The 14,585-nt window shown below is 45.5% G+C and overlaps 2 protein-coding genes across 5 annotated transcripts in view; one reads left to right on the top strand and one right to left on the bottom strand.

The window, feature by feature from the left end:
- Positions 1-5,515, bottom strand: part of LOC147309024 (V-type proton ATPase 116 kDa subunit a 1-like) — a 30,641-nt gene extending 25,126 nt beyond the window's left edge. For all 4 annotated transcript variants that reach the window (XM_086272837.1, XM_086272838.1, XM_086272839.1 and 1 more), the window contains exons 1-9: positions 5,417-5,515; positions 3,968-4,124; positions 3,751-3,829; positions 3,573-3,670; positions 3,319-3,447; positions 1,692-1,774; positions 692-818; positions 470-552; positions 10-103 (exon numbers count right to left, since the gene is read on the bottom strand). In XM_086272837.1, coding sequence (XP_086128963.1) covers positions 10-103; positions 470-552; positions 692-818; positions 1,692-1,774; positions 3,319-3,447; positions 3,573-3,670; positions 3,751-3,829; positions 3,968-4,084 — 810 coding nt within the window. In that variant the 5' untranslated portion in view covers positions 4,085-4,124; positions 5,417-5,515. The remainder of the gene's footprint in view (positions 1-9; positions 104-469; positions 553-691; positions 819-1,691; positions 1,775-3,318; positions 3,448-3,572; positions 3,671-3,750; positions 3,830-3,967; positions 4,125-5,416) is intronic.
- A 4,559-nt stretch (positions 5,516-10,074) lies between these two features.
- Positions 10,075-14,585, top strand: part of LOC147309022 (caveolae-associated protein 1-like) — a 34,458-nt gene continuing 29,947 nt past the window's right edge. The window contains exon 1 of the mRNA XM_086270745.1: positions 10,075-10,943. Coding sequence (XP_086126871.1) covers positions 10,413-10,943 — 531 coding nt within the window. The 5' untranslated portion in view covers positions 10,075-10,412. The remainder of the gene's footprint in view (positions 10,944-14,585) is intronic.

Genomic DNA, 14,585 nt, shown 5'->3' with positions numbered 1-14,585 from the left:
ATAACTTACCATTTGGAGGTCATCGATGCGGCTGTTGACTCCAGCCAGCATCTCCTTCCTCTCCTGCGGGGTCTCTGGGCAGGGGTAGAGCGACGCACGGAACCTGCAGGAGCGCCACAGTCAGTCTGACCACACAGCGTGCAACACAGCAGATGGCCCCGCCCCTCCCTGACTTTATCACAGGCCATGTTACACTGGACATGTCGTACATTTCACTAGAATAAGATCAAAGCCTTTCGTGACGACAGACAGACGGGACATGTGTGTCACTCTCTACAGAAAATGTTCCACTCTGTGGATTTACAGCTGTCACACAGCGCTCACATTCCCACCTTCACTAGCACTCAGCTGTGATGCTACTATGTGATCGTGAAACGGTGTCAGGACTAAACATAAGCATGACGCTGCGTGATTCTACATTCTAAAACCTAACAGTGACAGCAGCAACGGTTTTTCATGCAACACCCACCCCTCACAGATCTTCTTCACCCGGTTCTTCAGCTGGTCACCCTGGAAGAAGATGATGAACACTGACTTGTGGACTTGGTCTCCCTGTTGAGAGGGAACGAAACATTAGATAGTGCTCTGTGTTCAACCCCACATGTATTATTCATCTGCTTTATTATCCCATTCTTGTTTGAAATTCTGTTCTCACTACTACTCTCCACAGCTCCACTGTTAGTATACTCACTGTGGTGGGGTCTTCTAGTGGGTCCTCGATCTCTGCCTTCCTTAAAAAGACATTACCACGGCACACCCTCCACAGCATCCGCTCAAAGGTGGGAATCCTCTCCCTGCTGATCACTCCAGCCACAAAACTGCACAGACACGAAACCAGCACGACAGAAACGTTGCAGCTTATAATCGATCACAGTTCACGAGTGACAAATGTGACCTTGAGATCCACTAAGACACAGGTGTCCAACTCCAGGCCTCAAGGGCCGGTGTCCTGCAGGTTTGAGACGTGTCCTTGGTCCAACACAGCTGATTGAAATGGCTCAATGACCTCCTCAACATGTCTTGAAGTTCTCCAGAGGCCTGATAACGAATTCATCATTAGATTCAGGTGTGTTGACCCAGGGGGAGATCTAAAACCTGCAGGACACCAGCGCTCGAGGCCTGGAGTTGCCTATCCCTGCACTAAGGGATCAGGATCATATATTTGATGAAATTCTGACGAGTACTGTGCCGACACGCCTTTAGCCAAATGAGCTAAACATGCAAACTCCCAGAGAGAGCAGTTATAAGAGACAACAGTCTCAGTACTTCTTCAGTACTGTGGTGAGCATTTAGCATCTAGCTCCGCTTGCATCAGCAGATAAGGTTGGCTTTTTCTGATGTTTAGACTGACTGTAGCTCAGCAGGTACAGCAGGTTATCTACTAATCAGAAGGTTGACGGTTCGATCCCTGCCTGCTCCAGTCTGCCTGCCAAACACTGTTCGACAAGATGCTAACCCCAAGTTGCTCTCTGATGCATCCAGTGGAGTGTGAGTGTTAGAGAGAAAGCCCTTCTGCTTGTGTGAACGAGGCGCGTTGTATAAAGTGCTCATAAGAGGAAGTCCTTTCACCATTAACCATTCCTTCACTGTGGACTTTATAGTTCCCCAGGATCACTTTCCATGAGAGAGCCAGAAGATCATTTTTAGTTTTTAAATTGATGTTACTTTATACATTTATCCTTATTATTTACCCCAGTCTGAGTGGGGCCCCGCGGCCCCCCTCACTACCCTCCATCAGAGCCGATGACTCCTCCAGCAGGTTAGGATCCTCCATCTGCCAACAAAATAACAAAAAGCACCTCATCAGGTGTAGGAAGTTAGCAGTTAGGCCCATGCATCACACAAAGACTTTTGCACTGCCGCTGCAAGGCCTGTAACAGCTGCACAGGGTGTGAAACATCAAATAAAGAGTTAACACATGTTCCAGTGAGTTACTGCAGAGTGCTGTGACTACTAGAACCATTCTTTTACATTTTATGTTCGAAAGCCGTTTTTAGGTCAGCTAGTCACAAATTTGTTGCACAGACTCATGTGACCTGGGACAGAGCAGGTGCATGGAATGGGAAACTGAAGAAGCTTATAGTATTTGTTCAACAGGAAAGTGATCCTGATTAAATAAAACAACGAATACATCACTGCCAGAGCGCACACAGTACAAGAAGGACAAAGGCAGGACTGAGGCCATACAGCATAGACACACAAGGGAACAGGTGTGCAAACATACAGGTGAAAACAAGGCAGTAAAACTGAGTGCAACACACACTGGACAACAGACTACCAAAATAAAACAGGAAGTAAGGTAACACAGAGACAGCGGGAAACAGGAGCTCCACACTATAACCACGAACAGAACTGGGACCAGGCCAGGACAGAAAAGTCCCAGAGCAGCTGGTTTGTGGGTCTGTCTGCATCCACTCTGGTGCCCAGTAACAGAAAAGCTGGCCTCACATTAATGACTGACTCTGATATTGAAGTTTTTCCCATCATGCTTTTGCAGTTAGTTTTGGGTCCTTTGCACTGTGGTGTGCTGTGTTATCAGTGTCTGAGCCCTTCACTGCACCACTGGTCACTTTGGTTCCACCCGTCCCAGTATGTCTGTGTACAGACTGTGAGAGTAATCAGTGCTTTGTTGTAAACTAGGCTAACGGTGGCGGTAGACTCTGACGGGGACACGCCTGCCTGAGTGTTTCTGTCCTGGTTACGTGTTATGAAAGGGTTTTTTCCTAATCATGGAAATAATTCTGCCATCATGCACTTTGTCTTCTCTCAGTCATCCATGTTGAGTTAACCGCCTCCTGCCTGTCTGACGCTGTAGGTTTATCCAGCCTAATGATGCCCGCCCTCACCTGCACTAACATCTCTTTCAGTCTCGTATTTAAAATTACATTTAAAAGCAGCGAAAGGCATAAAACACTAAGTCAAGACTTTAAATCAACTTCAGAGGTTGTGTCTGCTTCCTCTGGCCTCACCAGGCCTGCACCACTGACAGCTGACTGATCTGCTGTCAGTCCACTGTCCCAGAAACTTGAAGGCTGTGGACTGTTTATGGACATAGCTGCAGTTCTTAAATAAAATCTCTCAAAAATGTCTGCACTTCAATGAGATACTCGATGTTTGATTTACAATCCAGTGTTCAGAGGTAAACCTGCAAAACTGTGTTTGTCCCAAACATTCTGGAGGCACAGCAGGCGGCTCCAGACAATGTTGTAGCTGCAAAGCTAATGTCATCGTCTGCTGTCTGACAGGGAACTGCTGCCTTAATCGATGCGTAAACAAAGCCACTCTTTGTTCTTCTGTGTAGTGTACGTGTGAGCAAACCTCGTTAAAAAACTGCTGCGTTCGGTGGAGGATGTGTTTGAGCTCCGTCAGCTCCAGGAAGTTCTTCTTCAGGGCTTCCTGGTTGGTGTTTATCTCCTTTAGTTCATTCTCCAGCTTCTCAAATGTGGCCTGCCAAACACACACAGTTAATTGTGATAATGTTGATACGTTATTTTGATAGATACAACATTTTGTACCAACTCAATAAAAGCGATGGACAAGAAGGAAACACTGTTTTGGAAATGGCTGATTACCTCCAGATCAATCATGTCTCTGGGAAAAGGTACTTCCGGGTTCTCTCCAGTGTCCACTGTCGGGATGTTGGCTTTTTTGATCTCCTTCTCAACAAACCCTGTTCATCAAGGAAACTCGGTGATTACCTCGTTACCACAACAAGGGAACAGAAAGTGAGTCAGACTCAGCAGCACTCACTCAGCTTCCTGTCCATCTCCTCGCATCTCCTCACTTCATTCACAAACTTGCGCTGGAACACGTTTACATCTGGATTCAGCTGTTGTTAGAAAAAGACCAGAAATACATGTTTCAAAATGTATTATTGGAATTTGTCATTCACTAAAACCAGCTTACACCATGATAATCAAAAATGACTTCTACATGTCAGTGTCAGTCTGGCACCATTCATACTCACATCTCTAAACTGGACCATGCCCAGTTCTCCCAGCTCGCTCACACAGCAGTAGGCTGCCTCTGACTGGAGAAAGAGCTGGGCCAGAGTCATCTCCTCACTTCTGAACAGTTCCCCCATGATGACCTCTGCACTCCACCTCAGCTAGGATCAACAAACACTGCAGCAACGACAGGAAGGTTCAATAACAAGTACACAGTGCACAATAACTAGATAATATAGCAAATATACCACAGTCTCATTATACTTGGCTGCCCTCTTCAGACTTTCCTATAATAAAGCGTAGTATGGTTTCAGGTTTATACGGGCTGCAGTTACTAATCATTTTCTTCAGTGTTTTATCTGTAAAATAATCAAATAGTTATTTGTGTCTTTAAACTGTTTGAGAGCGGCTTCAAGCTGCAGGTGAAAACCCTGCTGGGGGCATTTCTACACCTGTCCTCTCTGTGTGGGCTTCATCGGGGTCACCTCCCACACACCACAGACATAAGACGCAGTATTAGGACCAACAAAAAAATATTGTTGGTCAATTTGAGAATAAAGTGGGAAATCTGTTTTGAGAAAAACACTGAAATGTGGATTTGACCGTTGTTGTTTGGCTGCTACAGCCTCTACACAATGAGATGCAACATCCTCCTGATTGTATGAGGGTGTATGGATAATCTTGCATCTGTCCATTATCAGCTCTTTTTGTACAAGCTCTCAGGCACGCACTTTAAACTGCACGGTGCTGATGGAAGCGTCCTGCAGCAGCAGGAAGTCAAATAAGACGAGTGCACTGTAAAAACCAAAAGTCCCACTGACACGCCACAGACAGGAAACACCACACACACCTCATAAATCGTATAGAGGATGAATGCACTGGCAGGAGTCTGGTTTTAGCAGGTCTATGTCTCACTCGTGTGCTGTAAGTAAACGGATGATGCTAGAACAGGCTAAAGATGCTAATGCTCGTCTAGAGACCGGCTTTACGGGCACTAGGCCACGCACGACAGCGGGCTGGGCTCCACACCCCAGGACGATGAAAGCCACATAAGGAATCACGAGGATTAATAATCGTCGACGTCATAAATGTAGTTCCTGTTGGTGATTAGTGCATCAACAGAGGCTTACGGAGCATCGCTGACGTCACTGCATCCCTGCTGATGCAGCTCTGTCCTTCACTGCTCAAGGACGCTGCTGGCTCAGGCCTACAGCCGCTTCATTCACACTCATTTTAAATATGAATAACTATAAACAACGACGTAACTCCGCTGTGTGGCAGGATACCGAGTCCCCACAGCCTCATCCCGTGTCTCTACGAGAACACGAATCACTGCTCGTAAAACTAACCTTGAAACAGACCTCACTGCAAACACAGAGGAGCTGACCACCGCCTCACAGCTCACACGGACAAACGTGGACTGTGGTTCATAATCCTCAAACACCCACCTCCACAGTATCTACACTCACCTCACAAGCTGCAGCTCGTCAGCCCTCTCTTCACACTTCAGTCTCCTCCTGGATGCTGCGGTGGTCCTGCGCTGCGTCAAGTTAGATACACTTCAGCAGGAAACATGTCCGATGGGAGGATTTCAAAGTAAAATGACTGTATCTGTATCTCAGGGATTTCTTTCGTTTTGACGATGGACACAGAAGTGATATTCGAACTTACACATCTCAGATGTGAAGGATGTCCTGCGCAAAACACGCTAATACAGCAAATGGGGAAATCTGTTCAATGGGAATATATTTTGAAAATGTTGAAGGTGATTCACGGCTTTTCTGCGGGATACATCCCTTTGACCTATCACAGTGTGTGGGGTCGATTCTTACTGCTCAGTCCCACCGAGCCCTGATGTCTGAGCATTTTACATGAAGACACAGAAAACACTGAAAGAGCTCAAAAGCCATCAAGAAAACTTAGAAGCTTTGCATCTACACATCGTTTTTAGCTCCCAAATCTTTCATGAAGAGCTGCATATCAAGTTCTGATTAACTGATTGTCATGTTCTTACTTGTGCCTATACGATGTTTATTACCAGCTAAAGAGCAGAGCTACCAGAGCCCCTCTTCTTAAGGTCTAACAGATGCTGTGTCCACGACTAGCCAAATGTTGAGTCAGTACTAATGAGAACCTGTAGAAAGTTTCCTATTACGAAAGCCACAGTAGTAGTTTCAGCTTTCTCTGTGCTACAAAGTGCAGGGTTTAAATCAGGACACTGGGAGGCTGCCAGTGAGCAATTTTGGAGCATGGAATTCCCTTAATGTACATAAATTACCACAGCAGACGACTGCATGGAGCAGCTTTCTGCCTCATTGTGTGTGCCATGTGTTTTTCATAACGTGTGCCATGGAGATGCCTTCAATAACCAAATATGACTGTATAACTGAAAGATGTTGGCTGGATTTCCACAGATTTAAAATCAGCCTCTTTTAAAAATCATATGTTAAAAGATTTTGTTCTCACAGTGTCATGATTCGTTGTGTGGCAGGCAGGAGAAGGACCCAAGATGCAGATTCACAGACACGGGGATAAACTCAAAAACACAGCTTTATTGCTGGCCACGAGAAGCAATACAAAATAAACTAAAACTGGGAAAACTAAAGCATGAGATGTACAAGGAACCGAACCACGGGGAGAATAACACACAACATGAGGGAGAACGCGACGCCGAACAGAGGGAGACTCAGACAGAAATACACAGAGGGTAAACGAGGAAAGTGGGCACACACGGGGAACACAGGTGACACTGATAATCATAACGAGACAGGGCGGGGTGAACTGAACATGACATGTACAGGCACAGAGGTTCAGACAGGAGGAGAGAGAGCACGGGGAAAACACAGACATAACGGGCTGGGGAAACATGAAACAACCACAAAGGGAGACGAGGGCTCATAAATACATAGAGGGCACACAGGGGGGAGAGAGAGCACGGGGAGAACTTAGACATAATGGGCTGGGGAAACATGGAATAAAACATAAGGAGAGACGAGGGCTCACAGATACACAGAGGGGCACACAGGGGGTAAAAGCCATGAAGGGAAAACACTTAGGGAACAACACAACAGGGCAACTCAGAAAACATGGCCTAAATAAGGAACGAAATACAAAAATACAAGGAACTAAGAATACTGGGCCCACATGGCCCAGGACCATGACACACAGCTTCTTGACTGTTATTATGAAGCAGCCCAACTTATTTAAGTAAACAGCTTTTACCTTTGGGATGGCTGTCATGGCGTAGAGGGCAGAGGTATCCTGTCATCATTAACCTTAACACTCAAAGTCAGTGCTTCAGTAAACTGTCTGTTCTTTACACTGACTCAGTCATAGATATGTACATTTGCAAAGTTTTGTTGCTAAGATTAGATTAGAAGAGATGAGAAATAATTTATTTATCCCAGAATCTGGGAAATTATTGTGGCACAACAGTTAAAGCATGAAAACATTTACCAACTCATTAAGATACAACATCAGAGAGCTAAACAGGTCAGATGACAAAAACAAAAATAAAATACAGTAAAGAAGGAGTTTAATTAAATAAGTGTTTGTATGTAAACACTCCACTGTGTGTCTGTAGCAGTTTCTGGGTTGAGTGCACTGCTGGGGTAGTTTTCACATGGCAGGTGAGCATGTTAAAATCCTATTCCATGCTTGCATGCCGTGGGGCAGGAACTGGAGAACAAAGCTGATCAGGTGAGTGAAGAAGAAATGCCTGCCTATCTGTTCTCCCGCTACAATCAGCTGATTTCAGCTCGTGTGTCAGAGGAGGAAATAGTAGCGCAGTTTAGAGCACATGGACGAGACTTTTATTATTGTAGGAGAAAGGACGAGAGCGCGATTGTAAAGTGGAGACTGCTGCAGGACAGAAACAGCTGCATCATACTGTTAACACAACTTTGGCTCTTAGCAAGCACCTGCACAAACAGCATGCTAACTCTAATAGCGAAGAACGCAGAGTGATGCTGAAGCTGAGGAAGTGCTGACCCAGCACCGTGATAACCTGAGCTGCTGCTGAACAGCAGTCAGGCTGCAGCTGCAGCTTCTACCTGTTCATGTTTGGTAAATGGCCTGTATTTATATAGCGCTTTTCTAGTCCCTAAGGACCCCAAAGCGCTTTACATAACCTGTCATCCACCCATTCACACACTGGTGATGGTAAGCTACATTGTAGCCACAGCCACCCTGGGGCGCACTGACAGAGGCGAGGCGTTTCTACAGTAGAATCACCGTGACAACCGTTATGAAGTCTCTTTGTGCTGGTTTTCATCTTTGCTTTGTGCTCATACCGACACACAGAGAAAGATCACGTGTGAGGTCATCAGGATGGATTGTGTTGGTGTGTGTGACTGTAGCCTGTAGGTTTATATTGTTCAGTGGTAACTATGTGACAGTGTTCAGATCTTACAGAGTAACATGAAAGTAACGAGTAGTACACGAATGTCTTTATCCTGGGTGTAATGAAGTAACGTACTGCATTACTTTTAAGACAAGTGTTCTGTGCAATATGTGCATTCACTTTTTTAACAAAATAATAATAATAATTTAATAAAGAAATCCCCTGTCATCACCGATCACCTCCAACATGCACGAATGTTCGATCACACAGCATGTAGTTAATGTGCATGGATGTAATGTCTTTGATATGCCACTGAGAGGTGATGGTGACCCTCAAACTGGAGCCAATGAGAATCGATAGGGAATCGAATTGATAAGTGATATTGATAATGAATTTATAATCACTAAATTCTTATCAGTTCCCATCTGCATAACTGTCACGATTACGAGTGCATGAATCAAACACAGGACTCTGAATGAATTTATTTACACAGGTGTCACCAGGTGAGATATATACATATATACAGTGCTGGGGGGACGAAGCTGGGTCCAGGGCAGCCAGGGGAAGGTCCAAACTCCTCTTCACACGCTGACTCACACAATAATCCAGTCCAAACTCACTCTTACGCTTATCCACTCAGGGTCCACGGGGAAGGAAAACAGGCCAAGGTCCAGGGAATCTATACACAGAGAGAGGCTGACGTTAGCACTAGGAGAACACAAGGACATCACTGGGTTACACTGAGGAAGTAGCACAACGACCCAGGAGGAATCAGACTCGTCTGAGGCCTTAGGTGGGAGCAGTCAGTGATGATGGATGCAGGTAAGTAATCATGATGTCCCGTGCCCTTTGTAACCAACAGCTGCACCTGTAATGTGCTTTATAGTACGTCCTCTTTAGTATTGTTCCCCCCTCCTTTTAAATTGCTCCTAGGTGCATAGGTGGATGTTGGTTCATGATGTGAATAATCCTGCTGATCTGACCCAGTTGCAGATGCAGCATTACTTCCTGTCACAAATTACACGACAGTGCTTGAAATGAGGAAGATTTACCAGATGGTAACCTGACTTTCAGAAAATTTCCTTGAGACATGTTTGATATGTCACTTTTATGGCATATGATATGTCACTTCTTGGTTAGGAAAGACATCATAAATTTCCTCCACAGCACCTCATGGTAGTTTTCTTTTCTGTGGAAAGAAGTTTATACTTTATCAGCGTCACGTGTAGAAAGAAATGTCTTTGGAGCCAACACAGCCAGCTGGCGCTGACTTAAGCCTCAGTCTAAAAAATAGTTGGTCTGAACTTGTGCTGCGGTCTAAACAAGGCCTCAATCTTAACTGAACCCAAAAGGGCCTGATCGCTAAGATTCAAGCTGTGGTTGAAAATCTTGGGACAACTTACCCTAATAGTATTAAATGTTAGACTTTAGAACTGTAAGCTGTTAGCTTTTACAAGCTGCTTTCTATTCTTTGTGTTTTTCATCCACTGCTGCTTTCCATGTTGTGGAGAGCAGGGAGACAGGAATGGAAACAAGAATAGCTCCAGCTTGGCATTCCTCCTTCGGCTGTGCCTCAGCTTGTATACGAGCAGATCAGTGCAGCTCTGCTAACTATTTCAGCCATGCTGATGGGACAAGGCTAGGCCATGTGGGTGTGCCATCGAGTCATGAGGGGCTGGACTTAGGTGGAGTCATACTGAAATTTGTAAATTTAGGGAGGAGATAAAGGAGGGGTGTGAGGAGAGGAGGAGAGCCCAGTGGAAAAAAGGGAGGGTGGGTTGGAAAAAAAAAGCGTTGCCGGCTGTAGCTTGACTGGAGGATCTCTCTGCCTGGTGAGACATTTACATCCTAACGCTCATGTGGTCACATCCAGCATCGCTCGGCTTCCCCTGATCACTGGCCCGACTCCAGGAGCTTCAGACAGAACGGACAGATAGCCGAGAAAGACAGGCTCTATGTATGTGTGCTGGAGAGGGATTAGAGAGTTTGTAAATAGGAAGTAAAAAAGAAGAGGCTGCAGAGCAGAGCAGAGGAAGACGCAGGTGGGAAGATAAGGAGTGAGAAAGTAATCCAGAAGAAACTGTGGTGAAAAAGGTTGATTACACTTTATAAAATCTACCAACATGGCAGCCATGGAAGCACTGGAGTTTGGAAGTGCCCAGCTGGAGCCTCAAACTCTCACTGAGATCTCTGATGATGAGGTTAACCTTCCACCTTCAGATGATGAAGACAACGCCCTTGCCGCAGCCAAGAAAGAACTGTCCACAATGGGCACAGAAGGGGACGCCGCCGAGGACAAAGATGATGGCGTTAAAGCTGATCCACAGGTTAACGGGGTCATGGTGCTCTCACTGCTTGACAAGATCATCGGGGCAGTGGACCAGATCCAGCAGACCCAGAGCGGGCTGGAGGCCAGGCAGCAGGAGATGGAGCGTACGGTGACCAGCATCCAAGGCGAGCTCACAAAACTCACCAAGAGCCACAGCACCACATCCAACAGTGTCAACAAGATGATGGAAAAGGTGCGCAAGGTGAGCGTCAATGTCAAGACAGTGCGAGCCACGCTGGAGAAGCAAGGAGGCCAGATCAAGAAGCTGGAGAACAACGAGGCGGAGCTGCTCAAGAGACGCAACTTCAAAGTCATGATTTATCAGGTGGGAGAGTGTTTGTGTTTCAGTATGTGTTAGTCAGTCTGATGTGGGAGTGAAACCCTGAGAGATGGGTGTGGTTCATGGATGAACCGAATAACCGAGCAGGGTTTTGGTTTGTGAGCCATATCACTGAAAACTCCTACAAAGGTGGTTTAGTCTGGTGAAGATGTTGCTGGGATGCTGAGGGCTTCAGGGAGTGGTTCTTACTGGAAGCTGCTTTCACTCTCAGACACACCAGTAAGACTTCTCTGGACAGATGATAAGAAAGAAAGTCTGACCTTTGAATTACTCTGACTTTGCAATGTTGCTCAGAATAATCACTTAAGATGGACAAAAAAAATGCAAAGATAGTGTTTTTGTTGTATAGACGCGCCCTCGTATTGCATTTCAAACACCACCCTGATCATCCACAGACTTTTAATTTCCTGAAAAACAAAAAAATGATCTTTTAACAGAAACGTTGTGTTTCTGCATGGAAATAAAAGCAGAGAACTGTAATTATTATGTAATTATTACCAGGCTTTGCAAAAGGAGCCAAATGCTTGTGGAACTGCATTAGAGTGAAGCGATCAACCAACGACAGCATTAGACTGAGGAGGATGAACAGCAAACAAGAGTTTGTAAATCATGAACCAAATGACTCCAAATCACACTTAATAATTAAAGTATGAGCCAACAGAACAAAGCTAGAGCGATGGTAACAATTTATCAGAAAACACAGCTTCCTCTCTTTCTCCAATTTATGATACATTTCCTGAGTTCACCCCAGGTCTTATCATTAATGCCCTTTCTACTGGCATTAAGTTATTAGACGACACAGGGAAGCAGAGATCATGGCTGTGTGTGTGTGTGTGTGTGTGTGTGTGTGTGTGTGTGTCTGTGTGTGTGTGTGTCTGTGTGTGTGTGTGTGTGTGTCTGTGTGTGTGTCTGTGTGTGTCTGTGTGTGTGTGTGTGTCTGTGTGTGTGTCTGTGTGTGTGTCTGTGCGTGTGTGTGTGTGTGTGTGTGTGTGTGTGTGTGTGTGTGTGTGTGTGTGTGTCTGTGTGTGTGTCTGTGTCTGTGTGTGTCTGTGTGTCTGTGTGTGTGTGTGTGTGTCTGTGTGTGTGTGTGTGTGTCTCTGCAGCTCCACCTTCTCAACACCAAAACTACAGCAGTTAAAATGAATATGCAGCTTCAGTTTGCAGTACAGGTGGCCTCCAGGTATCTCTTCCATAGCATGCTGTATGTAGGACAAAGAGCCTTCGCCTACTGGCAGCTCAAGTCAGACGAAATCGGTTCAGAAAGTCATTTCACTCTTTCCTCACTATTTCTAAAAAGATGGAAAATACCACGAGCATGCGTCAGGTCCAGTTTAAAGCAGAGGATTGGGGGCAGATGTTTCTTTTAAGAAGGAGCACGTTTTTTTCTTTGAGGGGAGCTGAGGAGAGCCCTGTTTCTTTTTTTAGCTTGAGAGGCTGCACTGTGATGTGTAATAGCTTGCAGCTTTTTTGCATAGTGGCGCGAGAACATTCAGAGTTTCCACCCTTGACTCAGACATCGTGGCTTGGACCCACCTCACTCTCTCTGTTTCCCTCAGTCAAATGAGGGCTCCATCTTAGGCGCTGCAGACTGCCTGACTGCACACGGTCGGACTTGAACTCTGTGCTAAAGGACTTACACAATGCTGCTGGCGTCTGTGCCTCGGTCTACGAGTATAAGACTTTTTTTTAGCAATCAGCAGATGAGCAGGGCAGGACTCTGAGTGAAAAACAAACTTATCTTTTCATCACATATGAAGGAATTCAATGACTGAACTGTTTCTCAATCTGAGAACATCGTAAATCTACATTTTAATTAGTCCCCGATAAATTGCTGAAGTTGAGGGCTGAAAGCTTCCAAAACAGTCTGTTTGGAATATCAGAGGTTGGGATTTTGCTAACGTTAGCCAAGCGCCCTGCCCCTGTGGCGAGAGAAACTCCCCCTGAAATGCCAATCACCGGCTCCCTCGCTAACTCAAAACACTGGCTTTGGTTACAGTTGCCAACTATGACATAAGATCAGATTCATCTTCATTAAAAAAGCAAAGCCACAATGTGTTGTTCTGTTTTCAGTTTTCTCTGCTCCTCTGTTGCCCTTTCAGGGCAGATTCTTTTTAAAAGTCAGACAGTAAACACTTGGCCAACACCCCAGCATGGGACACACACTGATACTTGGAAACATTAACACTGTCAACGTCTTCGTTCAGTCTGAACACAGAGGGCAAACAGATGTGTGACAAATTAGAGGAAAAAAGGTGTCTGAATAATGTTTTGGGCCCTCGTGTGAAGAGTGATCCCCCGACGATCCTTCGGGTCTCCTGGTGGAATACCAGCACTGTTCATGTTCACTCAGTGTTTGGATGAAGGTGCTGTCTATCATGCAGATCAAAGATCATAGGAGCCGAGGGCCCCGTCATGCTGGAGGTGATCGGACATATTCTAAACCGTTCTTTATTGTGTATGGAGGGTGGGGCGGGGCAGCAACTAAACTTAAAGTAGAAGTGCATGGAACCACCAATGGACACATAGAGAACAATCACTCATGTGCATATTTTTAAACATCAAATGTGCAACATTGTTTCCACTACTTGTAAATCATTTGGGGAAAATTTAGGATATTGAATCTCAGCTGCAAACGCTGCAGTGTATCAGGCTTCCAGCGTTCACAGGAAAACTAGTCTTTTATGGACTGGTTCTGCCTGGGCACCCAAAACGCTTTACACAACTTGCCTCATTCACACAGGCACATCTAACATCACTGTCACACACTGAGAGATGCATCGGAGAGCAACTTGGGGTTAGGAGATAGTCTGGCATCCCAGGAATCAAACCACCGACCTTCCAGTTCCGCTCTACCTCCTGAGCTATAGCTCATCCTATATCGCAGCATAACAGCATGTAAAAGTCTACATACTGATGGCTGTGCAGAAATATGTGCTGACGTGATTTCTGTGGGTTACCAGCATCAAGGTGACACGTGGAACATGCACCACATTTAAGCATCACCATGAGCTTTACACAATGCTGCTGTTCAAAACAATATACACAAAAGCAACATCTCATTTCACACGTGCGGTCCAGTGCAAGCTAACAGCCATGCGGCATAAGCAGTACACAGCATACTAACAGCATTAGTATTCATTTAAATGGCTTTACTGCATCTGTAGTGCTAAGAATATATTTTCACAGCTTGGATTGCTTCACGTGCTGTGTTGAAATGTTATTACAAAATCAGGACGTAGCGGTCTAACCCCGAGGCTCTGAGCGTATTTGCAGCCTAGAAACACACAGCTTTCTGATGTGTCTCAGGTATTTCCCACTTTTCACTCACACTTGTGCTGCTGGTACCCTGAGGAAAGGCCCTGGCCTGGTGCTCTGCTGGTAATAAAAGCACAGTTGCTGTTCCAGGGGCCGGCTCACACAGTGAGGAAACAGCACGAGGGCTTTGTAGTGAAGCACAGGGGGCTGAATCTGTGCTGTAGTCTGATGCTGTCCCTGCTAGGCCTCCCTCACAAGCTGAGATTGATATAAGTGATGATTTCACCATGAGTGAAGGCTGCCATTGACTTCAGGTGTCATGTATAGTTTAATATATATGTAAATGCACCCTGGAAGACTAATAATCACGGA

The sequence above is a fragment of the Aulonocara sp. 'chitande type north' Nkhata Bay genome, linkage group LG18 (genome assembly GCF_057382095.1).
Source record: "Aulonocara sp. 'chitande type north' Nkhata Bay isolate Kocher_YH1m ecotype deep benthic linkage group LG18, A_spYH_male_GT1.1, whole genome shotgun sequence".
NCBI lineage: Eukaryota > Metazoa > Chordata > Actinopteri > Cichliformes > Cichlidae > Aulonocara > Aulonocara sp. 'chitande type north' Nkhata Bay.
This window is presented reverse-complemented; position numbering and strand designations above follow the sequence as displayed.